Below are 27712 nucleotides of genomic sequence, written 5' to 3'. Positions count from 1 at the left end.
ACTTGGTAAAGTATCCAGACAAGAGACCATGTGCTATCAAACTATCTAAAAACTTCAATTTGTCATGGACCAATGTTTTAAAAAATACAATAAAAATGTCAAATTGCTATAAATGTTCTAAACATCCTCAATATCTAGACTTATCTTTGTGGATCATTAATAAATGGTTCAGCATTTGAGCATGCATCCTAGAGGCCTTCAATTTTATCTCCCACTGAGCAGTGGCATCTATAACTGATAAAGCTTAGAAGGGAAAGAAATGTTATCAACTCTTAGTATTTAAAAGCATTTTAAATTAGGTTTGGAAGACTGTACAGAAAGGTATTAACTGGTTATTTTTGGATGATAAGATTATAGGCTTTTTTTCCCTATGAAAATATTACTTTAAAAAATAAAATCTAAAATGACATTTTGAAGTTTTTACTGGGAGACACCAATAAATCATTAACTGATGAGTCAATTCAAAAATCCTCTGGATCATCCCCACAAACTCTTCTGAACACTGAGGATGTGTACTACTAGCAGGTTGGTTTCACTCTATGATAGAACAGAGCTTTTTCATTCGAGTGTAGTTCATGGTACCATAGGGTCTCTTATGCAATCCTGTATACACTTACGTACATTTTAGAGGATAAGGAATGTCAATTTTAAATTAAGATTCACAGAGTGATTTTCTTCTGCTGGACCCATGAGTAATTTATTTCAGTGATTCTCAATCCTGGCCAGTTCCCCAATCCCTGAATCCTGGGAACTGGGCTTGGAATATCTTTAACAACCTCCCCTGTAACTGTGATATACAGGTGGGTTGAGAGCCACTGGTTCATTCAGTTACAACTCCTTGGATAGACCTCCTACCACAGTTCCAAAGTGCACATGTTCTTGCCTCCTGAACATCTAGGCCCGACCCAAGGAGTCTTCCCTAAACGCATGGGACTCTGTTGAATGTTATCCCTTCCGTAAATGGCACCTATCTCCAAGGATGCTGTGAGGACTGCCCAGGTCAAGCAGTTACACCTGGGCCAGGCACAGAAGAGCTCTACAAACGGCAGCTGTTCTTACTGGTGGAAATAGTTGGCTCTAGAGAGGAGGAAGATCAAGAATAGAGACAGCTCATCCCATCAACTTCACCTACTGACCTTGTGAAGGTGAATCTTTAAATGTGAATTAACCATTCGCAGAAAAAAGTAGGTTCCATGAAAAAAACATGTGAAAGTGCTTCTGCCCAGGAGAAGGTACTTTCCATAATGTCAAGGGCAAGCAGGCTGGGATTTTTATGGTCACGCAACAAGGGAAATCCCAGCCATCCCTGAGGGCTCCTCTACGTACCATATTCGGTCACTTGGGGGAGGTGGAATGTTGACTGCCAAGGTTCCTCTACATTCCTGTACTTCCACAGTTAGCAGCAGGGGTGTATTGGAGACTTCTTCAATCTTCTTTTTAATGAACTCTGTCTCCGTTGCTTTTTGGAAATATTTTGACTTGGTAATTTTATCAACAAACCTCATAATCTTACTTGTTCGATGACCTCCAACATACCTTTAAATGAGGAATGCAAATAGGTGTTATCTCTACCTACTATGTCATTAGCACATTCCCCCAATTCATGACAATAAAAAATGTTGTGAAACATTGCTAAACGTCCCCTGGGCTGCAAAAGAATCCCCAGTTAAAACTTGTACTTCAGACAAGGTGGAAACCTCACACAGAGCTGAGTCTTGACAACAGAGGGTCACACAAAGTTCTCATAGGGCAAACTGAGGAGGCATCTCATGTTTATAAAGCGCACATGCTGAATATAAGTCCAGTGTCCTCTTGGAGAAATCTCACCATCTCTCGATGGCACTAAGAAATAATACTTCATGGACAGGGACAAAAAACACAATTTTTTAATGACTGCATTTTAGGTGGCATCATACAACTTTGGCAACCACTTTTTATTTATTTATTTTTTAAATATATTTTATTGATTTTTTACAGAGAGGAAGGGAGAGGGATATAGAGTTAGAAACATCAATGAGAGAGAAACATTGGGGATGTGCCTGCAACCAAGGTACATGCCCTTGACCGGAATCGAACCTGGAACCTTTCAGTCCACAGCCCGATGCTCTATCTACACAGCCAAACCAGTTAGGGCTGGCAACCACTTTTTAAAGGGCTTAGGAACTTCTAAAGAAAAATGCTACACCAAACTGACATGTCAGCAGGCCAAGAAGCAAAGCTTTTGTATTCAGTCATGTCTACCGTAGACTGCCCTAAGAAGAGAGGATAGTTGCTTTTGACGGTCCTCCACAGTTCCAGAGTGTCAGGAGTAGTATGGCTATGTGTATGGGGAAAAGCAATCATTCCTAAGAAGGTCAAGTGGGTAGATTTTAAATAATGCACTCAAACTTTAGAACCCACTCCTCAACATCTAGGTTCTCTTTTTATCTTCTGTAGGATTTCAAAAGTGAATAGGCTGATATTTTCTTACAGATGCTTCTGGCTTCTTTATAATCTACTAGGAGCCTGTTGCACGAAGTTTCGTGCAATAGACTTTTCCTTCACCTGGCTGCCGGCACCAGTTATCCGCCAGCAGCAGTTTTCCTCTGGCCATCCGCCGATCAGAGCGCCTCCCGCCAGCACGATCGGCCACCCCAAGAGGAACTCCGATCGGGAGGCGCTCCGATCAGGCGGGTGGCCAGAGGAAAACTGCTGCTGGCGGAAAACTGGCACCAGCAGCCACGCAATCGGCCACCCCGAGTTCCGCCACCAGCGTCTTCCACAGCGCAGGCCTAAGCAGCGCAATGGCCGGCGGGAGGAGCAGGGGTCGGGGACTCTTGAGTCCCCGCCCCCCGCTCCTACCGCCAGCCAATCGGCCACCCTGAATCCCGCCCCCCGCGCCTCCAGCCGGCCCAATCGTGGGCGTAGCGGAGTGATGGTAATTTGCATACTACCATTTTATTAGGTATGATAATAATAAAAGCATAATATGCTAATTAGACCGGACGTCTTTCCGGACGAAGCCGGAGCTGCAAGGGAAGCCTGGATCCTGGGTGCCTGCCAGCAGCCAGAGGGAAGCCCTGGTCCTGGGTGCCAGAGGGAAGCCCATGCTGGCAGCCGGGGGAAGGAAGGCCTACTCTTGCACGAATTTCGTGCATCGGGCCTCTAGTCTTTAAATAATGAAAAAATCTGCACAGAGTGGCTGTTTAAGCACTTTGATCATTCCACAGTCCAAGTAACAGGCAAAGAGAGTCCTGGGAATTAAGTTCATGATCCAAAAAATCAGCTAAGTGATCCACAGTTTCAAAATTCACCAAAGAAATCGCCTGAATGTCACAGCTTTGTAGGAATTAGCAGCTGGATAGAAGCGTGACCTAACTGAAAGGGGAGTAATGCTCTCCACTGAGCACCAGGGGGCGATGTTGTATAATTCGTGCTCCCTGTGATAAGCAGCTCTTCAATTCTATTATTTACTCCAATGGCCCAAGAAAGCCATTTTGTTTGGGACCCTCTTAAGTAAAGAAAGCTATATGGTCTTTTTTGCTTTGGGGCCTGGAATTTAGACAAGCCACTGACTTTAGGTTATTAATGCAATACCCATTCACTCAATGTGTAGAAGAAGGAAGATCACAGAGGAAAAGGGAAATAAAGCTCACCCCAACTTTTTGCCCCGACTGCTGGAGACCCCACTCACCCTTCAGCCCCTGGGAGAAGCTGTTTGTCTCCCACACTGGGCTCTGGTGCATCGTCTTCCTCAGAGGAGCCAGCACTGGAGGACTCCTCATCGCTGTCAGCCAGACAATACGCCCGGGGCCTGCAACTGAAGAGGACAGAGTCACGACTGCAGCCTGCCCATCACCCAGGCTCTGCTTAGAAAGAGAACACAGCCACTCCACCGCACCACCACTACACAAGTCATCACCCAGCCCAAAAAGAGGAGGCCCAATCCAAGAGTCCTGGGATTGGACTGGTTACTCGGGAGATATTTCAGCGCCAAGTCCCCTGGGAGGAGCACAGAGGACTTGGGTCTGAAGAGTGCACTTTTGAGCATGCATTAGGACAGGTGGTGGGAGTCTGGTGCAGTCAACACAAAATGCAGTGAGTTCATCAACAGTGCAGCAATAGCCAAGTGGAGGGTAAATGGAAAGAACAATGGTTGTTGCAAGGGTGAGGTGCCAGCTTATGGTGGAGACATGACCATCCCTCACCAATGACGGGGATGTTCAGGCAAGTCCCCTGACTGGATGAATTAAAAAACTAAGATGCTTTCTGGTTTGTTACCTCCAAATTATTTACTCAACACCCCTTCTTATTCCATACCTGGCCCAGCTCCTGAAGGTCACAGAAAAAGCCAACAACCAAACCACCACAGGGTACAAAGCTAAAGGGACTCTAGGAAGCAATTAACATGAGAACCCAGGTACTGTCCCAGAGAAGTACAAATTTAAAAACCATTAAAAAAACAAGGTAATAAAAAGCCTCATCGGAGAGCAATGTCCTTTGTTAATCTTTCCAGGTTGGATATGCAGTTTCCAGAAGCATGAGGGCTGCTGGATCACCAAGCAGCAGTGAGTGAGTGATCGAGGTTCCCCACTCAGGGTCACTAGGGGTTCTTGGCTGACCTTCAGCCCCACAAAGGCAGCTCCCTTCCTGGATGATGGCTTCACTTCAGGGAGGCAGACGGGCAGGGCCCAACTCTGAGGCTCAGAGACTTAACTGGGACAAAATGAACAAAGGACAGAGTAGTTTCTGAACACCAGTAAGCAACCAAATGGTCACTAAGCAGAGGCTAGGCCTTGTATTTTTAACAAGGACAAAATTACCGGAACAGGCAGTAAACTTAGGCCCCATCTTCCCGCAGGTACAATCCTTTGGGGTTTTCCTCTGATGTTGCCCTTGGGCCACCAGAAGAAGCCTATCGGGGCCGTCATCTCCTAGCCACCAGGAGCCAAGGGCACCCAAGGGCAGAGCACACACGCTGGTGTGGGCTTGAAGGCCCAGCAAGAGGCCCCAGCACTTTGCGGGCAGGACTGAAATCTCCGCCCCTGAAACAGGAGCCTGGCTGTAAGAGGACCCCAAGAGTGTCCTCCCTGGCAGGACACTGGGATCCTCAACTCCTGCTCTGAAACATTAGAGCCAGCCCGTTAGCCAACAGGCTTGAGTGTAGTGTTAAAGGGAAACTCCCTCTGCAGACACAAAAGCCTCTTGTCTTGGCCAGGGAAACAGCAACAGCACCTAATTGACTTGTTATTCCTCCTCCATCAGAGGCCCGGCTGGTCCCGGAAATGTGTATGTGTGTTTGCTGGTCACAAAGCGACTTCAGAGTTTTCCATGGCCAGACGGCCCTCATTAAAGCTCTTTTTATTTTGACTGTACATAACAAAATATAATTCCCAATAAAGCCTAAACAGGGTCTTAAGATGAGGCAAGTCAGGGACACAAATCCCCAAGGATAACACAAACATCTCAGAAATGTATCCTTCTCTACCAGTAGTGACTGGGCTCCCTGGCTCCCACCCAGTGCTGCCAGGTAAGGCTTCTGTATCCTGCTCCTCACCCACCAGCACAAAAGGCTGCCTCAAGGTCTGGGACCACAGTGAAACCTGCTGAGCCACTGCCCCCTCCTGTCCCCACCGCATTTGTCATCTGGCAGCCTCCAGACCTGGGCAGAAGAAGCCGAAGGCCAAGCACTGCAGTGAGCTATCAGGTTCCCGAATTAATACTCCACAGGACAGAGAAGAGGACAAATTTTGTGTCTGGAAGTTAATAATTTAGACAATGCTATATCAGTTGAAACAGATCAGATGACACAAAATTCTGATTTTGACCAAATGTTACCTTTACTCTCTGCAGGGGGAGCTATTTTATGTGGCACCCAATACTTACTAATTAAAAGTGTAACTAATTGGCTCAGTTTTATACTGTTTTATAACTGAACGTGCATTTTATGATCTCAATATGATGTCAGCATGAACTTCAGAGAAAGACAAACTGCACACACACTTATTTATATAAGACGTGCTAGAACTAATAAAGCCTAATTTTTAAAAACACACCTTAGAATTCCAGGTGAGAGTGATATCCTTTCAAAGAGTCACCTTAAAAGGCTTATTGCAGTTTTGCTGCTGCTGCTAAAAATCTTTTTGGAAATGTGTTTGGAGCCAGACACATAAGAAAAAGTGAATTATTTTATTATTGATACTCTCTCTTAGGCCAAACATTTTATTTCTTGGTTTCACCATTGCTGATGGCTCTGAATGACTTACAGCAATTTCTCACAGATCCAATTGATCTACAAAGCAGGGTGATTTTCTGTCACTCATCAGTTAAAAGAATGGCACAGATTCCAGAGGCAATTCTAAAAAAGCAGCTCCAGAATACTTTAAGTGAAGGAAGCATAATTAGATTAACAGCCCAGTGAGGTGACTGCTTTGTGGGGGCCACACTCATACAGTGCATTCACTTTTTTTTCTTTATAGTTAAGAGAAATCTGCCCCACACATCTGCCACAGACACACATGTGCATACATCCACAGAGCCGGACCTAGTCACAGTGTCTCAGGTGGAGTGGTGGTGGTGGTGGTGGTTCAGGGTACACTGTGGACTAGTGACCCAGCATGGGGACAGCGGGGCCCCTATGTGTGGACCTGCACACGGCGCCCAGGCTGCAATGGCAGAGCATGAACAGGCCAAGTGCCTTACAGGAAATGCCCCACCCCAAGGCCACCTTTCATTAAAGAGCAGCCAAACACACAGAACATTCCCCTGACTGACTCACTGTGGCCTTTTCAGGCAATTCCTAACATTAAGGCTGCTCAGTTTACTACCTGGATTCTACTGAGTACATTACTGCCTCAAATTTATGTTAACTATGTATACAACAAGAAGACTATTTGGGAAATAAAAAGACTAAAGGAAAAATGTTTGCAAATATAAAGTGTATGCAGATTTCAAAGGGAAAAGGACTTCACTGGAATAAAGCAATATTGACTTCAACTTCTCATCATCAGCCTGAGGGTAATGACGGGAAGATGAGAACCAGCCTCTACCAGTAAGTCGGACTTCTCACAGGTTGAGCAGCATCTCCTCAGACTCCCCAAGGGCACAATCATTTGCACACTTGAAGGAAGCTGAGAAAAGCAGGGAGATAGAGCAGAGACCCTGCCAGAGTGTCCCATCCTGGGAACAAGCCTTTGCCTGAAAGTGAGGGCCTAGACTGGCAGCCACAGGATACAGGGAGCACCTGGAGAGAAAGGGCTGCTGCCGGCCAGCTTCTCAGACATTCTGCTCTTCGGAGAGGTTTACCATCAAGGAAGATGTCACCACCAAAGACCACATGCTTAATAACAGCTAAGTGCATAATGACTTCTGTCTCTCCTCCAGCATGTAGCCTCGGTGATTCCATGCGCTCAGCACTGAGGGAGTGAGAAGTGGATCGAGAATCACTTCTGGGATGAGGTTCTTAGCTATGGGTGGGCTTTCAGAGGCTCTCGATGCTCCCAGAAACTGTGAGCCAAATGAACACATGTGAGCATTTTCTGGGAGAAGGACCCAGAGCTCTCAGAATTCCAAAAGGGTGCTTTATGCAAAAAAAGGGTTAAGGGCTCATCTGCCCAGGCTTTTGGATTGTATGCTTTTAAAATTAAGTGACAGCCAATTACATGTCAACATAAAATTAAACACCTTCACAGGAAGGAGCAAAACATGTTATAACAGATTCTACTGGGGGGAAAACGTGCTTTAGGTATATATTACAAATTAAATATAATACCATCACAAAAGCAGAGGATTTTTATCACAGTCTAGAGAAGATTGTTTGCTCAGAAACATATCCATCCTCTGATCAGCCATTTTATGAACTTGAATTTGTGCCAAGCGAGCCGAATGAATAACAGTTAACATGAAGCACCTCCGTGGCAAGGATCTGAGACCTGGCTGTATTGGGGCTCCACTTGCTGCCTAAACCCACCCCCTTCCAATGGAGTCCCAGCAGCTCTTGTGCCAGCACAGGCTGTTCCCAGAAAGGGCTCCGTGTACAAATGCTGCTGACGAGTGTTTGTGGTGTCGTGCTCCCGCTTAGATAGAACTCATGTTCAAGACTGTTCCTGCCTGACATGCTTCATTTTATAGGCAGCTGGTTCTGCCACTCTTACCATGAGGCTGGACTGATGATGGTCAGGCGTGCACGGTGATGGGGGATGTGTGGCGTGCAGGGACATAAGTTGAGTCTGACCACAGGACTAGATCCCCCAGCAATTCAAATCAAGGAAGTTTGTCTGACTTTCCCTGCCAGGAAAGCCTCTTAAGTACTCCTGATCTCAATCCTCTCAGGTCTACAAACTGAGCCTTTGTGTCCAGGAACATGATGAAATGACAAGCTTCCTGGTGGTGTCACGTGGGATCAAATAAGACAGCACTGACAGGGTATGAAATGCTACATGGAGACTTGATAAATACCACTCACCAGAAAATACAATCCACAGATTGCCGAATCCAAACACATTTTAACAAATAGAAAAATGAAAGGGAAATAGCACAGATTCAGGTTAGATTGCATACAGCAGGTGAAATTCTCCAATTATTAAAAAAGGTACATTTCATTAAGTAACTTAGATAAATCAGAATCATCAAAGTAAAAGAACATTCTCAAATGTGTGACCCAGCTCCTGCACTGCTATTAGCACAATATAAATAGAAGTATCAGGTCAGTATCATAACTAAGCAAAAATTTAAGTCTGTGTCTTATATTTAGACTCTGAGAAAGTGCTCCCTGTGAAATGTTCCTGTCACCACATTGTTAATTCTATGCATGGGGCTAAAGAGGTGAGAAGCAGACTCCAATCAGCATTTTCAGTTTGGTCAAAACAATTATATAATTTAAATTTGTAGTTAGTCATTTAGAAGGTGTATGGGAATGTAAAATTTCCAGCTTATCCACTGTAAGCATTTAAGAAAAAAAAAGCGAACATTATTTATTAGTTTACAAATTTGAATATTTACTAAACTCTGGGCAGTAGATGCAGTATCTTCTACAAAGAGAAGCACTTGCTAAACAAGCCAATACTGTATTATTTAGGGAAAATGCATCTCAAGACACTTCAGGAGCACCCTCTTGGCTATAAAATCAACTACTAATTGTAAATATTTGTGATTAAAGCAGATAGACCCCCTATGGGCCATAGCCTTGCCCACGTGTGGCTGTTTGTGGCTGTAAGTTGGAGAAGGTACTTTCTGAGTGACAGTTTTCTTTACAGAGCATTGTATTGTGTAGATAAGCCTGCCCTGCTGGTCTCAGTCAGTGATGCCTTCTGGAAAATCGATACTATGTGCCCCACCAGCAGCACTGAGGCCAAAAGACACTGAGTAGAGGTGAGGACTCACAGTATGCAGGGGTGAAACTAGTGAACCATTCCCTGAAACCCTCTGTGGTCCAGAAGCACTTACATGGAGTGTTTCTCTCTCAACATCAGGGACGACTACGCGTCAAACCTGCTTCTCAAAGGCTGGAGGGAGAGGTTGGTTCCCCAGGGTTGGGTGAGTAAAGTCATATAGCCCCTTACCCTTCTTTGCCAATTTCTCCAACCTTCAGGGCTTCAACAAGAGGCTCTTTACCTAGTTTGGTCAAATTCATTTTGGTCTCAAGAGTCATCAGAAAGGACCCATTGTAGGACATTTCCAAATCGATCCAGAGTCCTGGAGAAATGGTGAAAAAACAGAAGGTTTTCCCCCCAGAAAAACATGACTATAAATGACAATATAAACATTTATATTTGAAAGTATCTAAATTGGTATCACATTGAAAGTCTATAGATATATAGATACAGATACAGGCACGCAAGAGGAACTCGTGAGGAGCAAAGCCTCTGGAAAAGCTGCAAGCACCTGGCAAATGGCCGGCATTTCACTATCATTAAAACGCTCACAGTGTGCTCAGTGCACATGTTAGCCTCGGGTCCCACCCTCTGGGCTCTTCTCACATGTAGTAAGAGGATGGCTTGACCCAGGGCAAAGCCGGGACAAGGTGTGCGATTCCCAGCCAGCTACAAGGCAGAAGAGAGGTGCAGACAAGCACTTCACTGCAAGCTGGGCTGTTCTTTAAAGACACATGTGAGAGCCCTGGCTGGCATGGCTCAGTGGTTAGTGTTGGTCTGCCCACCAAAGGGTCTCTGGTTTGATTCCAAGTCAAGGGCACGTACCTGGGTTGCAGGTTGGCTGCCTGGGCCCCAGGTCAGGGCGAGTGGGAGGCAACTCCCACATCAGCCTCTCCTCCTCCCCTTACTCCTCCCCCTCTCCCCCTTTCCCTCTCTCTCCCTTCCACTCTCTCTGAGAAGCAATGGGGAAAAAATATCCTCTGGTGAGGATTAACAAACAAACAAAAAAAGACACATGTGAGAACCACTGTCTTCCTTAAAATGATCTAAAATTGTGGGGGCGGCAGGGACACAGAACATGGTTCAGACTTAGCTTGGTATAATAAGGACAGTGACAAAAACTTTTAGAACCCTTTCCTTTCTGGAAATTGCCTAATAATGGAAACAAAAGAATTAATGTTCGAGCCCCAGGATTATTCAAATAAAGCTGGGTAATCACTTTGTACCTTAGTTTAAGAACCTATTCCTTGGAAACACTACTGTCAATGAGATCATATCTAAGAGCAGCTCACTGGGATGGTCCATCAGCAGAAATCTAAAATGCAAACAAGGACCAGTCACCTCAGGACCTTCTCCACCAACATTCTATGACTCGGCAGGTAGGACAGAATAGACTGGGATTTTTCTGACTCAGAGTGCCATAATATCTCATGGACTTTCAATCAAAATATGATCCTTCAAAGTGGGTGTTTAAATGTTAATAAACTTTCAGAGATCCTTAGAAGACAAATGACAACATTTAAAGGAAGCAGGAAATTAATCTAAAACTATTGTTCATACACAGCAGCATTTTCAAGCAATTACAGTAAATAACCTATCCTTCATTTGGCCACAATCTCAGCTAAAAGCTTTGCTTAACCTCAAGAAGCACTAATGGTATACAATTCCTCACTAAAGGCAGAATAATTTCCAATTTGTTTTCAACCATTTCTTTTTATCATAATTGAAGGTACTCATTTTCCATGAATGACCTGGTTTAATTAAGTGACATGCAGACCAATTATAACTGTCTTCTTTGCTTTATTTTGTGCTTACGTTAAGCAGTTAGAAATCATCAATTAGCTTGCTCTGCAAAGGTACTGCTACTGGAAATGAAGGGCACATCTGTTTTCATAAAGACATTTAGTCATTAATCACTTCTAATAGAAGGATCAGGACAAAAGGCTTGATATTAATAGACTTTAAACTCAATATAAAAAGGACATCAATAAAGAAAATATTTATTCTATATCGCCAGCTTTATTTAACTCAAAATCAATAGACTCAAATTATCTGGTTGCTGTATGTCTTCAGACATAATCATTTCTTTTGAAAATTCTAGTCAGGTTTTCAATAAATATTAATAGTATGTATTGCCTTTGAAGATGGTTATTAAAGGCATCAGAATTTTACTTCTTATAAAGTGAAGGTTTTGTCTTTTTTTTTTTTTAATGCAGGGATATGGATACAGGCTTAGTAGCTTCTGGCCCATACCCCAGTCATTGGGACATCCTCTCAAGTGACACATGCTCCAGTACCCTACCTTATGGAACTGGAGGCGGGGAAGAGGAGGGAAGAGCAAATGGAGCCCAGACACAAGGAAGTTCCTGACCTCTGTGCTCCGGCCTCATCTGCACAAGGGAGATCGTCCTGATGTGTGTAGCCCAGCACCCGGAATATCCTAGCCAGGCTCTCCCCTTTCTCTGCCATCGCCAGCCCACTTCCTTACTTCCACAACTCCTTGCTCCAGCCTAGCTGTTGTCATGGCAGACAGGGGCCAGACCAGAGGAGGCTGCAGGGCTAAGAGGGAAGAGGCTGCATTGGGCAGCCAGAGAGCCCTGTCTGGGTGAGGGAGGGGAGGAGAGGTGGGCATCTGACTGAGTCTCCGAGTGGGGGTCAGGGTCTGTGTTTTATATCATTGAATATGTCCCATGAGCCCACTCATGGGGCCTTGCTCAGCCCTGGTTCTCAGTGAAAATGTGAAGGAGTCAAGAATGGTTTGAAAACTTTTAAAATAGATATAAACTGCAAATATTCCAACAAATTAATATGATGTGCTTGCATTCAGATGAGGGAAAGGTGACAATTTTAGCACTAGGTGCAGAAAAACTCGCTTCTATGACAAGATTGGGCAGGCAGAAAGCACCCTGAAAACTGTGGAGCACAACAACCTGGGGCCGAGGCCAACTGGTTACATAACAGGTGAGTCAGAAGGCTGCTGCCTTGCAAGACTGAAAGATGAAATTAACAGTTTCTAGAAAAGCTGTCTTCCCATTGGGGATAAATGTAACAACAATGTGAAGATGGGACACACTCTGCTCCGTGAGTGGTGTCTTAACTCTAAGAGAGCTGAATGCTACTCATCTAGATGAATGTGGTTACAGAGTTGTTTCTTCTGTGCTCTTAACAAATGTTAAGATTTTATTGTGAGGCATTTCATTTAAAATGCTGGTTTCTGTAACCATCTGCTCTTGATAATGCTCAAGGACAAAAAACAGAAGTTGAGGAGGACAATTTTTTAAGCCTCTAATTAGGAGTAAGGCAGTCAGTCCTGAGAGGTTCTAGGAAAGGACATGAACACAAAGTCCTGTCTCATCTTGGGCTGCAATAACAACATACCATACACTGCAGACATTTATTTCTCACAGTTCTGGAGGCTGGAAGTCCAAGATCAAGGTATGGCCAATTCAGTTCCTGGTGAGGGCTCTCTTCCTGGCTTGTAGATGGCCACCTTCTCACTGTGTCTTCACATGGCAGAGACAGAGCAAACTAGCTCTCTGGTCTTTTCTTATGAAGGGCACTAATCTCATCATGAGCAACCTTCCTCATGACCTTATCTAAAAGCCCTACCTCCAAAGGCCCTACCTCCAAATACCATCACATTGCAGGTTAGGGCTACAACATAAATTTGGAGGGGGGAGGGACACAAATAATCAGCCCTTAACAAGTCCCTATAAAACGAGCACTTTATTCTGCAACATGGGAAACACAACTGACAAGGACAATGGCGAGTTTCAGTGAGTCTTCATGCAAAGGCCTGTGAGCAGCTCCGATGACTGTTTTTCACTCTTCAGCTTCAGAGAGAAGGATCAGTTACCACCACCACCACTACTAAGAGGGAGACTATGGCAAAAGTTACAGCTCACTCTATCCAAAAGTGCTTATTGAGTTCTTAATGCAAGATATCAGAGCTAAAGACGCTGAGATGAATCCGTGCCCTCAGGAAGTTTATGCTTGAAGAAGAAAGATACCTGCGCCACCAGGTGCAGATCAGACTGTGATAGCACCAGAGATCATAAACAGCCGTGCAGGTATCACCAGAGACAACGAAAACAGAGGTTCTTCGGCCTTCTCCCTGGCATTCTATTTAACAGACTCCATGGCCTCAGGAATAGCTCTTCCATGGCTATATCCATCTAGTAGTTCCACTCCACTGTTCACTGTTTGATTACTATTAAAATAACTAAAAGTCTCATTGGAATAGGTTTAACAGGGCCCTTGTGGCTCAGGAGTTGAGAGAACCTAAAGCCTTGCTCACTGAGCTTGGCCCTCATGTTACTCATTTCCTCCACCTCTAAATAGTAGTGGTTGATTTTCACTCTGAAAGCATCCAAAGAACAAAACCTCTTAAAATGGAGCATTAATAATATATTACCAAGAGCAGATGTTTGAGTTACTCGGCTCTTAGAAGAACTCAGCAGTGACTGTTTTGTTCCTGGCAAACAGACTGGTGACATATTACTCAGATACCACAGAAAACTAGCATTTCTTATATTTGGCTGCCTCCTTTAGGGTAAATGTCATTTTTAGCTTTGTCTACCTGTAACTGTTCTTGGAAACAGCTCTGCCTTCCAAGGTGGACATAGTCGCAAATCAATCTCCTCTCTCACACCCCTACCAAGATCCACAAATGAGTCTTTTTTCTCCCTTTCTATAAAAAGTCTTTTTCTTTCTGCAACACGATCTAGTTAGAGAAGTGTACATGCCATTCCTGGGAGTACTAAGCCCCACAGTCTGGCCCTGTCATCATGTTCAGCCCTAGACAGCTGTTGTCCTAACGTCTACTGTTGACAAGGATGTTGCAGCAAGGAATGGGCAGGTCACAGCCTGACTCTGGTTCCAGTTTCTGAAACAATCACTTGGCAGAGTATCTTTAGTCCCATCACTGGATAAAGACACCAGGTACTCTAAGTTAAGGTCCAGAAGATGAGTGGTAGATGGTGGAAACCACCAGTCATGAGTAAAGGCATCTGAAGACAGACAAGATTCCTATCCCGGCTGGTCATGGTAATCTTTCCACCTTCAGTTGAAATGTGGGTTGTTATTTTGGGTATCCTGAAACGGGGCAAAATCAGTACAGAAATGCCCATGGTAGATGCTCAATGACTATTTGCAGACTTAAATACATGAAGCAAATATCCTAAAGACTAAATGAATTAATCTGAACCTAAGGAGCACAGTCCATATCCTTGGTTCATTCTGACACTGGTCCCAGGCATGAAGATGATAACCTGGCTGATAGAAGCGGTTCCCTACTAGAAAGCTTTTACTGACAATAAGGCTTTGTGACAGTAGCAAACACTAATGGCTTACTATGTGCCATGTGTCCTCTCTGAGCATTTTACATGTAACATTTTATCTCCACCACAACTGGAAAAGGGAGGCACTACCAACACCAGTACTTTACAGACGAGGGAACTGAGGCCGAGTGGTTAGTAACTTCCTGAGATCTCACTGCTGGACAGTGAAGAACCAGGGCCCCAACATGGCTGCAGAGCTATTGCTCATGGAGAGCCTCTGGCCTAGAAGCTGAGGAACAGGATGGAAGGTGAGCTGCTGGGTGATCTTTGGCAAGTCACACTCACTCTGGGCTTTGGCCTACACATCACACAGCTACAACACAGCAGGGTCTGGGATAGGTTATCTTTGACTGTCCTCTCAAGTCTATGTAGTCAGTCTGCCTAATTCTTTTTATTTCTTTTCATTTTTTATTTTATTGATTTTTTACAGAGAGGAAGGGAGAGGAGGGATCGAGAGTTAGAAACACCGATGAGAGAGAAACATCGATCAGCTGCCTCCTGCACACTCCCCACTGGGTATGTGCCTGCAACCAAAGTACATGCTCTTGACCGGAACCAAACCCGGGACCCTTGAGTCCGCAGGCCAATGCTCTTTCCACTGAGCCAAACCGGCCAGGGCCTGCCTAATTCTTTAAGTATCTGGTTCTAAATCAATTTTTAACCAGAAAAGAAAGAATATTAGGAGAGAATAAACAAAACATGTACCAAATGTACCATAAAGGTAACCCTGGCTGTCTCTGAATGGTGGGGTGATGGGTAATATTTTCCCTTTTCTAAACAGTCCAGTTTTCCCTATAATGAGCAGCTGCTGAATAAATGAAGGAGCAAACATCTATCCCAACAGAGTTAATAAAACAACAGGAAAAACCTTTGCTGAGAAGGGTGGACTGGTGGACCCTAGAGGCCTGGACCTGGAGACAGCAGCTTGGGTGGGGATTAGGGGTGGAAAGGGGAGGCCAGTTTTGGCGGGGGGGGGGGGGGGGCGGGGAAGGAGGTTATAGAGACAGGATTCTGTACCCCACTGTATAGCCTGAAGAGAAGAGAGGAGACCCACACACACTCCATGGTTAGAGACATATGTGGTTTGGGAGGAGTCGGAGATTAGGCAGGAGGTACAAAGCCAGTTTCCAGCCACCTGCCGTGGTGGGAAGTGCAGATGCCTTGGGAAAGGCAGTTATTTAACTTTATTAACTACATAGAAATTGGCTGTGTGCCCCAAAACTTGGACAGCCAGCATGGTCAATGTGTGATTTTACTGCTCCGTTGCAAGGTCATGAAAGCTGACAATGGCATTCTTCTTTCCATTTATTCTGGTAGCAGTTGCCAGCTTTAAGCTGTAGAATGGGTCAACTGTGAGCCCAGCAGTCTGGCCCCAGGCCTGGTGCTCAGAACCACCACTCAGTGCTGCCTGAAGAAGAGCATCTGGAGGAAGAGCGATCCAACCAGCTCTGGACCAAATACCCCTCCTGAGCCATGTGCCTCCAACGAACAAGCACAAGTTAGAAAACATTAAAAAAAAAAAAAGTATGTGTCGGGGGATCCCATGGTAGGTGCTTCTCCCAAGAGCTCGTGAGGCCTCTTCACCCTGGGATTCCTTTCCCTGGAAGGTGAGCTCTGCTTTTCAGAGTCCATTTTAGCAAGTCACCCTGGTTTTAATTTCGCTAAAAGGAGTTTCCCTTAGCAATGGAATCCAAAACATGTATTTCTTTTGTGTTCATTTCTGTTTTACCAACACTTATATTCTTTGCAGACATGGAAAAATCTAATTTGGTCAAACTTTAAAAACCCACAGGCTTTATGTCTTTATCATACCTTTCCTCCTTCATTACATAAGCAGGCAGATCTCTAAAATTTGCCCTTGAAAGGAGTTAAATAAGCAGCAAATGGACTAAACACCGGACAAAGCTTTGATTTATCTAGTGCAGTGATTTTCAATGGGTGTGCCACGAGAAATTTTAAAACATACAATACCTGACTAGTTAGTCACGGGCACTGACTTCTTTTCCCTTAGACTGTCAAATAAAAAAATGACAACAGCCAGCACACTTCTGGTGTGAATGAATCAAAATTATGCTTTTTTTACATGATCGCCAAAAGGATATAAATTTTGGTGTGCTGTAGAATTTTAGTAATTAGTTTATGGGTACCATGAGATAAAAAAGGTTGGAAATCAGTGATCTAGTGAAATGTCTCTCTTCAGAGGAACAGGAAAGAGACTGAAGATTTAGATGGTTGGTAAATTTCACTCAGAGCCTGACAAAGCTGCCCTGGGAAGCTACAGAGTTCAAAGCTAGAGGGACACCCAGATGCAGCAAGGCCCAGCTGTGGCACTGTTTCCTTGTCATTAGAAATTTCTAATTCAACAAAGGGCAAATTCGGCCCTGAGATAAGAGAGTGCTAATGCACTGGAAAACAGAGCATGTACACCTATTATTTACTTTCTTTAAGCCCGCGGCTCAGAAGGGTTATGTTAGCTGATCATTTACCAGCTTGTTACATGCAAGTCAATTCCTAGAGGCACAGAGTAAAGGGCAACCTAGAGCCTGCTAGAGGCAGGGAAGAAAGGCAGCACTTGTACATCGACAATGGAGCGAAGATTCTAGCTACACACTTAACACGTAGATGATGTATCCTTTAAAATTTCAAATGTGGTTAAGAGAACTCCAGCTAAATCCTTTGCAAAGAATCTGTTCTAGTTTTACTCTTAGTGAACCAAGAATTAACCAAACGCAGGAGCACTCAGATTTATTAAAGTGTAGACATAATTTAGTGGTTATAGGTGATCTCAACGTGCAGTATTAGGTAGACTTCTACATTTGCAAATACTACTCTGGTCTACCTTTCTCTGAAATCAATGAGATGCTCAAAACATGAAAATATGGGCTCACTGACTGCTGAAACAGTGCCACAGAAATAGGTCTGCTAATTGTAGCACTAGGAAAAAAAATCCTTTTCAATTTATATCAAATGTATACAACACAGAAAATTATTTCAGTAAATATGGTCCAAGAGCCATCTGATATAGCCATATAGAGACACAAGTAGATGCTAGAGTGTCTAAATTTTCCAAAACGTTTACTTCAAAACAAATATCACTCTCTTAAAAAGTTGTAATTGGCCGAAACTGGTTTGGCTCAGTGGATAGAGCGTCGGCCTGCGGACTGAAAGGTCCCAGGTTCGATTCCGGTCAAGGGCATGTACCTTGGTTGCGGGCACATCCCCAGTGGGGGATGTGCAGGAGGCAGCTGATAGATGTTTCTCTCTCATCGATGTTTCTGGCTCTCTGTCCCTCTCCCTCTCTGTGAAAAATCAATAAAATATATTTTTAAAAAAAAAGTTGTAATTATTTTCTTCCCTACTTTGTTCCTGAGCCTTTGGAGGAATAATGTAAATTCAGTGTAGGTGGAAAGAGGTTCACTTGAAAGGGATATTACAGAAAAAAAGTCAGCTGTTTGCATGATGGGCACATTTTTTCCTGCCTGCTCACAGACTATTCTTGCCTATCTGGCTCAGTCTTCTTTTTACCAAACTCTTGTGTACTAAATTATCCATCAAGGCCCTTTTAAAACTACATGCCATAAAATACACATAAATCTTTACATTTACTTAAACTCTCTAAGCATTCTAACAAATTCTTTCTTTCCCAACACACACGAGTAGGCATACATAATGCCAGTAGCACATCTTAAAAACCAAATCTGAGAACCTTCCTCCAACAGAGAGACTTACTCTCAAAATACTGTCTGACAATATGTCTTCCTTGTTCAAACACCTAAGCGCCTTCTAAGAGTGGTAAGAACATAAAGATGTAAAACACGAAGATCAAAGAATCTGCAAGCTAGAGGTTGGGGCGAGGTAAAGAAGTGGATACATAGGAGAGGCAGCTCCTGGAAAGAGGTCAGGGCTGGGCAGATGCACATGTGAGGCCTGGGACGGGGGAGTGAGGCTCACCCTGCAAGGGCTGCAGCCATACAGAGCAGGGACTGTTTTCTAAGTCACAAAAGCTCAGGTCCCAACTGGCATATGAGTATCTTTGGGCTAAAGGAGGACTTTTTAAAAAATATATATATTTTATTGATATTTTACAGAGAGAAGGGAGAGGGATAGAGAGTTAGAAACATCAATCAGCTGCCTCCTGCACACCCCCCACTGGGGATGTGCCCGCAACCAAGGTACATGCCCTTGACTGGAATCGAACCTGGGACCCTTCAGTCTGAAGGCCGATGCTCTATCCACTGAGCCAAACCGGTTAGGGCTGAAGGAGGACTTTTTAAGGATCCAAGAGACTAAAAGGAATAGGAGCGGGAGTCCTGATCTATTATTCCCCATCAGTGTGAGGCTGGGACTGTTAAGAACAAAGACAACCAACATGAAATACACGACTTGAAAAGCCCCCAACTCCCTTCACACACAAAGTCTTGGTATTCAACCTGCAGTGATGGAGACATTTTCACACTCATATAAGTGTCATTCCTCTCTAAAGTCAATTAAGAGTTACCTTGGTGATCGACATAAGGCTTGAAGGCCTGAAGGATTTTTGGCACAGCCACCCCCATGTCAAGTTCCGTCAGAGTTAGTTCATTCATAAAGTAGGGGAGCTGGAGAAAAGAAGTAAACAATGAATGAAACGTTAGTACCCTGGTAAATGTTAGAATTCAACATACTGTCAGAAGGAATGATGGTCAAGGTTTTGGGGACACATTTATTTAACCCAAATTTATTGAGCACATACCACTACTAGGCACTGTACTATGGACAGATCCATGGATGAGGCAGACAAGATCCCTGCTCTCATGGGGTTTATCTTGGAGAGATAGAAACAGATAACTAAGTAGACAAACAACTTCAGAGAGTGGTTACTGCTACAGAGAAAATAAAACGGGAGAGAGGGATTCTGGGGCATGAGTGGGGTTGGCTATGTTGGCTAAGGAGGCCAGTGAAAGCTTCTCTGAGGAGCAGCGTTTGGCCAGAGACCTGACTGTGGAGAAGGAGCTGGCCATGTTGGTCAGGTTAATAATACCCTGTTGGCTGATGTGTGGGAAAATGGACAGCTCTTAGACTACCAGTGGGAATTATGAAATTGCTACATTTCTGACAGGCAAATTGAAATCCTTGGAAAAACAACACCAACATCCCTTGACCCTGTGCTGACATTTTTCATTTGCCCCTGGATTCTAGTTCCTCCCTATACCAGGGCTGGCCTGAGCAAATCACGCTGATAAGCTCTCTTGCCCTGACTTCTGGTTGGACTTGGCCAACGGGATGCATCTGTAGGGAGGTAAGGTACAGAGAAGAGTGCTGTCCAACATTTGTCCTCTCCCTCTATTAAAGGCCACAGCTCCTGTCAGACAGGCAGCATGTCCTTCCTCCCCTCGCCCCCCACCCCACCCCGACACACAGCTGCTCCTCACTGCTGCCAGCCCTGGGGTGCTACACCACCCCTTTTGGTTTCTCTACATAGACCCACACTTTCATAAATCTTGCCTTTATTAAACTCTCCTCTTAGGTTCCTCCGTTTGAGTGGGACCCCAACTAATACAGCTATCAGTAGGAACTTACTCTAGAGGAAATAACATAAAAGGATTAATATCATGCTTAGAAATTCCTACTTTGCCTCAAGACTACAGAATTAATTCATCTGTGTTTCCTCCACCTCAATTTATGTATGTGTATTTAAAAAAAAATCTTTAGTCTATTCCTAATTTTAGTGTAAGATGTAAATCAGGGATCCACTTTAATTTTTTTCTAATAATTAGTGAGGTATCTTAACATATTTATTGAAACACCAATACTTTCACTACTAATGCTACCTTTAAATATGAGATTCCCAATACACTGGAGACTGTACTGAGCACCCTGCTTTCTACCAGTATCAAACTGCTTTTATTACTGTAGCTTTATACACTTAAAAATCTGGCAAGTCCTCTTTCCCCCCAGATTTTCTAATTCTCATGAGTATTTCTCCATTTGAACATTAGAATAATTTTGTAGAATTTAGAATATATTTTTAAATTAAAGTTATGTTAAACATTTCCCATAAAGTGAGGTAGCATCTAGCCAGGCATGAATTTATGCCTATTTTGACTGGACCTCCTCAGCTGTCTCTCTGCAGAGAAACTTACACACTTTAAGGATTCACCAGTCAGAGAACTTCATCTCTGATATTCTGCAGGTGGGGAGGGGTTAATGGAAAGAGGTTATGAAGTCTGTGATGGCCAAAGCAGGACTAGAGACAGTATTCAAATGTACATTTCTGAATTGGTGGTTTCTGTGTTTGGAAAAGCTTTTTCCAAAGCATTAATGTTATATGGTCCCTGACCTCCCAATCAGCCTACAGAATGCTGCTTGGCAAGAATGTATTCAAAATCTTGGACCCTTGCCTGCCCCCATGCTTTTAGTCTATTATTGTCATTCTAATACCCACATGTCAGGAGCATGCTGGGTTTCTATGGGAACAGGGGTCCAACACTGAGCCAGAGGAGCAAATACAGAGACAGGAACATGCTGTCCTTCCTCATGGCCTGTCCAACCTCCCACCCCATCCCATCCTACACCCTGCAGTTCTGGAAGGACCTAAGCATGAGGAGGGGACTGGAGGAGAAAGACTGGGCAGGGTGTGGTGGCTCTCATTACCAGTAAGTAGAATGGGGAGGGGGATCATCACCAGGGTCTGGTAACCTACTTACTTACCTGAGTACCCAATTCTAAGATTCTCACCCCCCAGCCCCTCCTTGTTCAGATCTCTGATCTGAATCAACACTCTGGCGTCCAGGCCCTGGAGCAGCCTCCTTCCTCCCCTGCAGGGAAGGCAAAGAAAGGCCACTCCTCCTGCTCTTTCCAACCAGAACCTCTCTTCTGCTCACCCAAAGGGCACCACAGTGTGACAGAAACTCACTGCATGTTCTTTATCCTCCTAAACGGGGGACTGGCGTGCAGGTGTATGGGACCTTCTCGGGTGGGTGGGTGGCATGTTAGCAGCTATATGCAGTAATAGCAGAGGCCCCTAAATATTGAGAGCCCCATGGTGGTGTTAGAGCAGCTGGCCAAGGCCAAGAGTTTACTTGCTGTTGGGGCAGAAAATCAGCTTGTTTTAAACCCACCGTTCACCATATAAACACAAGGCTGCTCTTTCAAAACAAGTCATTATCATGTGCACGGCTGACAATCTGAGACTGCAGGGCAAGGCCAGCAAAGAGTTCTCCGAATGTCAGGCCTTCAAGGGCTACCAGTACGCAAGGGTCATTGCCACAGGGGACAGCTCAGGCTCCTCCAGCCATTCTGGCTCTTGACTAGCCATTAATCAAAACTCACTATATTGAGGAATAACTCTTCCAGGGATATCTGAATATTGGTGATACTAACGAGTTCCTTTGGCAGGGGAGCTGGTAGGTTCAGAATTTAGATAATAACTTGCTGCCATTCTGTTTATTCCACTGACAGGGTAAGGTCCCCTCTGGTCGACAGGGCACTTCATGGGTGGCAGCTGAGGTCAGAGTGGAGGCATTGAGGCCAGCGATGGACTGAGTACTGCCCCTGCCTCTGAACGGCTGGCGCCGCTGGATCTAGGCCCCCTTTCTCCATCCTAACCCTCCAGGCACTTCCGACCTCACAAAACCAAAGGGAGTGTCAGTTTGTGAACTGCAGAAGCTCACATGATGAGCAAAGGGAGAAAATGAAAATAAAAGACTTTCCCTCACTTCCTCTGGGATGAGGGAACTCACTGTTTTTCACCAAGGGGACCTCCGACTCCAGAGAGAAGCGCGGGACACTGCCCCCTCCATTGTTTTGGAATGTGTGTCACAGGGAGAGCAGGGTCCCGTCTGGAGTGCAGGCATGCCCTGCTTTCTGCTGCACCCCGCCAGGCCCCCAGCTCAGGGAAGGGCCCACAACAGTCTCTGGGGAAAGAGAAGTGCCAGCCCAGGAACTCAAGCCCTCCACCACTTCCCAAATCCAAGAAGGGTGAGTGAGCTCCAGGCTGGCTGTGGGCCTCTCATCTCTAAACATGGGAGGGTCATTGTCGCTTCCTGCTCCCTCCATGGACCTGGTTAGCAAGGTGGGTTCAATCCTCAATCCACCTGAAGAACACAAACAGAGAGCTCCCAAATCCCTGTCCTGAATTCAGCCTCAAAATCTGCTCTTCCAGCTTAGGAGGCAGCCTCTCCTCTTCACCGGAGGCTCAGGAAGCAAGACAGAGCTTGTTCATTACCCAAAAATCAATCCAAGCTCTTCCATGCCCATGTTTTCTTTCCACTGCAGTTTCACTTAGCTCAGTCTCCTAACATGGAGTCCTTGAACTTTCTGAGGTCATGGGCAAGATTCTGTCACTGTGCTTTTTTTCTAGGGAAAGGATCCATCTGTTTCTGCTGCTCAAAGGTATTTTGACCCCAAAGATCCACTGACTTAATTTGCTGACTGTGCTACCTCTCAGTGAAGATCTGGGGGCCACAGTAACTCTTCCTTGGCTAGGTCTTTGCTGGGTCAAAAACGTACTTCTAAATCACCTAAACAAGGTCTCTTGGTTACCAAAGGTGATACTAAATTAAGTCATTCGGTGGCAACCATGAGGAGTACTTATGCAGTTTTAAACTCACTTCCAAGTGGGTCTAAATCAGCATCAGGACTGTTTCTTCAGCAAAGAGAGAGCCCAAAATAAAATACCATCTGGCCAGAAGGAAAGGTCAACCCCAGACACATTTAGAGTGCAGTGCTAACTTCCCCAGCTTGCAGAGGGAGCATGACTTGGGAAAGAGGTCTTAAGAAATGAGGCATGTTGTGTGGCTCAGACTGTGTGGCTGGGTGGCCTCTGGAAATACTAACTTAAATTAAGTTAAGTTAAATGTTAACTTAGAGATAACAAAAGTCTATATGACAAATGTGAGCTACAAGAGCTCACATTTTCCCAAACCGAATTCTGGATTATCACCTAGAATGGATCACAAGGAGGGCAACACAGAAAATAAGTAAACAGGAATGGTCACTAAGTCTCAGATGCAATTAGTCATATGGTCAAGGTCACAGCCCAGATATGTTGTTTGACAAGAACTTACTACTCTCATATGTTATATGCTTTAAACTGAGTTATCTTTCACTGAGAATACAATGGTACAAAACTTCCAGAAATTAAGAAATGTGAAGAACTGGAATACCTTTATTTTGCTGAGTTTCATTTGGATTTTCTTAGACACCAGTTCAGACCAGTACTTCTCTCCTAAGAAGTCCCAAAACATTCTCCCAAGCAAGGCGTTCACCCAGGCTTCCTGTTCTTCCTCCTCAGAGGGCAGAGCCTCTGGCAACTGGCAAAAGAAAAGGGACCAAAATTAGCTAGAAAGCAACTGGAGAACAAGACAGGTGCTTATTTTTATAGTCATTGAAGGTTCTTCCCTATAGAGATGGGTGACCACATGAGTCGTATTTTTTCCCTATAAATTACAAGTCCCACATTATGTCAGTGAAGAGAAAAAGAAAAGCCACCATCACAGATAAAAACTCCTCTTCACCTGTTTTATTTTTCTACCAGTCTTTCTATGGATACCATTAGTTCAGCCAAATTGCTGTGCCCCCCCCCCCCCCCCCCCGCCAAATTAACTTGGTACTGATCAAATGTCTGCCTACCTCTCTTCTGGCTCAGGCTCTCTGGATGAGTAACTGTCAGGCTGGTTCTCACCAGGCAGCCCCAGAGTTTCCCAATGCTCAGTCTCACATTCAACCTCCTGATTATGTGACTCATGATTCTCTGGGGTGAGGTGCAGGGGAGTGCTTAAAAACACTGATGCCTGAGTCCTACACCAGACATACTAATTTAAGTGGGTATCGAGATTTTTAGAATCTTTCCCACTGATGTAACAAACAGGTGAGGTTGAGAACTCCAGTCCTGGATTAGAGAGTCACTCTCAGGAATTTGGTGAAACTCCTGTAGCTCCTTCCCACCTGGGCCTCACCTCCAAATGATACAATCCATTTAAAACATCTGTCACGTCCAGTGTGCAAGGTAGAAGAGCAAACCTAGGTTAGTCTCCAATTTCCAAGGCTAATGACACTATGGACTACGGCTTGGTGAGGGTGAAGAAGAAGGGAGAGAGGCAGCAGTGACATCTAAGACAGTATGGTGAGGTTTGGAGGTTAGTGCAGGTAATGTGTGGTGGTCACCATTGTTGTCACTATTGCTGTCCACTGAGTCCAGGCCAGACCCTGTGACAAGACTCCTTCTCAGGCTCCCTTTTTTATGCCTCGCAAAAACCTTGAAAGACAGAACTTTTATGTCTATTTTGGGGATGAGAAAACAGATTCGGAGCCGTTCAGTGCCTTGCCTGAGGCCCCTCATTTATTGGCAGAGCCTGACTCACAGCCTCCTTCTCCCGGATCTCCACCTGCCGGGTCCTGTGGGAGGGCGGAAGGGGGTGTGACTGGCTCCTGGTGTGACAGACATTTCCCTATCCTGAGGTTTCTAATTAGACTGTAACTTTATAGAAACAATTAGCCTTGGAAAGCAAAGGCCAAAGGAACTGGAAGTGCAGAAATCTGTGAACTATTCACCCTTTCACTTCTATGGTTTATGTAAATGCATTCGTCTTGCCCTCAGGGGTTGCCTGCAGCCATAACACACACCAGACACCCTCATCCTCTCCATGCTCCGTACATGTGCATTCATACCAGTGCGATCTGGTGTGGGCAGCTGTGACTGTGCTGATGTCGCAGCTGGGTGCCTAGGCCAGCAGCACAGTACAGAGGGGCTTGGTGCTCATGAGTTTGACACTTGAGGATGTGATGACTTGTGAGTACTTCAAAGGTCTATGGCATGTACCTACATGTGATTTTTCTGAAGCCTGGAGTTCTGAGGGTCTGGCCTGGTGAACTGCTCACTGAGCTTGTGCAGGGCCTATCGGACTGCCCAGCACCCACCGGACCACTAGTCTTGTTAGAGCTTGTGCCATCTTTCTCTTTGGGGACCTGGGGCTTAACTTGCATTTTCAACTAATGTTACTGCATGTGAAGGGAGATATTTTATGTTCTAGGAGTCCTTCAAATTTGGAGTATTTTGAAAGGTCTCCCTTATAAATGTTGGCGAGTCTCATTAAAAAAATTAAACTCTGGTTTTGAGCCAGGAGAATAAGAAGCTAAGAAAATTCCTTGACAAGTGGAATGTGGAATGAGGGAAACTGAGACAAATAGTTAAACAAGGCCACACAATTAATAGCCTGCTAATAAATTGCAAGATCTTATCTTCCCTAACCAAGCAAGGACAGTTAGGAGCAGATGGTTTACACTTCTCCTCCCCTACCAGAGAGTAAGTAGCTTAAATCCTCCATGTCAGGGAGATAACAGAGACCCAGTTAGTGCCATTAGTGCCAAGCCAAACCCCAGACTGGATGAAGTCAGAGGAATAAATAACAAAAAATCCAATTAAAGCCAGACAAATCCAAGACAAAAGTAAAGCAGTAAAGCTGACCAGAGAATGATCCCAAAGTCCCCTATAAGCTTATTTTGATGCATCAGCATATTAAAGAACACACCTGGAAAGCTGTTGAATATTCCGTTGAGACCCTATCCTGAGACCTCCCCTAAAACTCCCTCCTTTAGAAAACATATAAAAACCCTTAAGACAAAAGACCCAATGCACACTCTCTCGAGCATGACTATGCCTCCCTTCTTTTCTCAGGTGTGCATCTTTTCTTTCTTTCTCCTAAGCTCTAAGGGTCCCCTCCCCACAAGATTTGCAACCTGGGAGCAGGGAGCAGTAAGCAGCAGCAGCTCATTCTGGGCTGACCCCCTCAACCTGTCTCCTAGGTCCCTCTTTTTGTATCTGTAATTTCCTTTCCTAAGTCCATGCAGCCCAGTCTAGGCTCACTCCTGTTGCTATGACCTTGCCTCTTCTATCTTAAGCCTTTCCTTTGTTTCACTGTCCACAGCTTTAATAAATGTGTTCTCTCAAAATCACCAGGATTGGTGTTGTGAAATATTTCCTACACATGACAGGGCAAACTGCCTAGTCCCGGTCCCTTTCTGGTGACAGTTTAAAAAATAATACATGTTGATCATTCTATTTCAGAAGACATGGTTCTACCTCACTCATTTTAATGTCTGAAGAGTATTCTCTCTGTGCTTTTCTAGTGCTGTACTAGTAATGTCTTTTGATATTAACCAAGACCTTTCTACCACCGGGTCCTGGACAAAGGAGTGGAAGTCTGTGATCAGTGAGCACTCATGCCACAAATTGTACATGTTATATGGACTAACTTTTCTCTCTGTCTGAACACCTGCACTCTACCCCTAAGGGGATCTGGTCCAGCTTTTTGAGGATACTGTCTTTGAGTCACATCAGATTAGCTATGTAGACTTCTCAGCAAACACTCACCCTAGGACAATGCTTTCCTCCCTGGGGGAATTCAGGTAGGGCCTAGTTGCTGCCCACATAGGGTACTGCATGTCTTCCTTAGATCTGCAGGCTACATAAGAGAATAGATTTCTCTTTCCCTTCTCAAGCGGGAGAGTCTAACCTTTATTAACCTTTCTTTACAACCCTAGTTATTCACAGTAAACAGATTTACAAAAAAATTTTTTTAAATAGCAAGAAACAAAGGCTATTTCACAATTTATATCCAAGCCAAAGACATATGATGTGGAAACAAATTTCAGAAATAACTGACAAGCAGGTTGTTTTTTGTTTCAACAGTTCCTTTTTCTAATTCAGGCTTCTCTCCAGACTCACTGAGAACAAAGAATAATCCAAGAGCAACAAAACATTCAGAATGCCTCAAAGCAGTTGATGAACAAAGTCTGGATTCAACAGGCTGCTAGAAAGAACTCACTTCCAATGAATGTCATAAACATTAAAGAGCTTAAAGAATAAATGTACATACGTTTCCTAATATTGCTGTTTGGCTGTAGGAAGGAATGGAAAACTACCCATTTCACCATTTCAACTATATTCATACGTACATTTATAAAGGGCAACTTTCAAAAAGCAGTTGGAGAGGTCAATGATCTGAAGGTTAAAATGACTATCATAACGGAGTAGCTCTTGGA

The 27712-nt window shown here is 44.5% G+C and overlaps 1 protein-coding gene across 1 annotated transcript in view; it reads right to left on the bottom strand.

The window, feature by feature from the left end:
* The window catches only part of TEX2 (testis expressed 2), an 89317-nt gene that overhangs the window by 3713 nt on the left and 57892 nt on the right, over nucleotides 1-27712 (bottom strand). The window contains exons 6-10 of the mRNA XM_079797988.1: nucleotides 23836-23982; nucleotides 19188-19287; nucleotides 9540-9672; nucleotides 3674-3799; nucleotides 1327-1536 (exon numbers count right to left, since the gene is read on the bottom strand). Of these exons, the coding sequence (XP_079654114.1) occupies nucleotides 1327-1536; nucleotides 3674-3799; nucleotides 9540-9672; nucleotides 19188-19287; nucleotides 23836-23982 (716 nt within the window). The remainder of the gene's footprint in view (nucleotides 1-1326; nucleotides 1537-3673; nucleotides 3800-9539; nucleotides 9673-19187; nucleotides 19288-23835; nucleotides 23983-27712) is intronic.

The sequence above is a fragment of the Cnephaeus nilssonii genome, assembly GCF_951640355.1.
Source record: "Cnephaeus nilssonii genome assembly, chromosome: 19".
Lineage (NCBI taxonomy): Eukaryota > Metazoa > Chordata > Mammalia > Chiroptera > Vespertilionidae > Cnephaeus > Cnephaeus nilssonii.
This window is presented reverse-complemented; position numbering and strand designations above follow the sequence as displayed.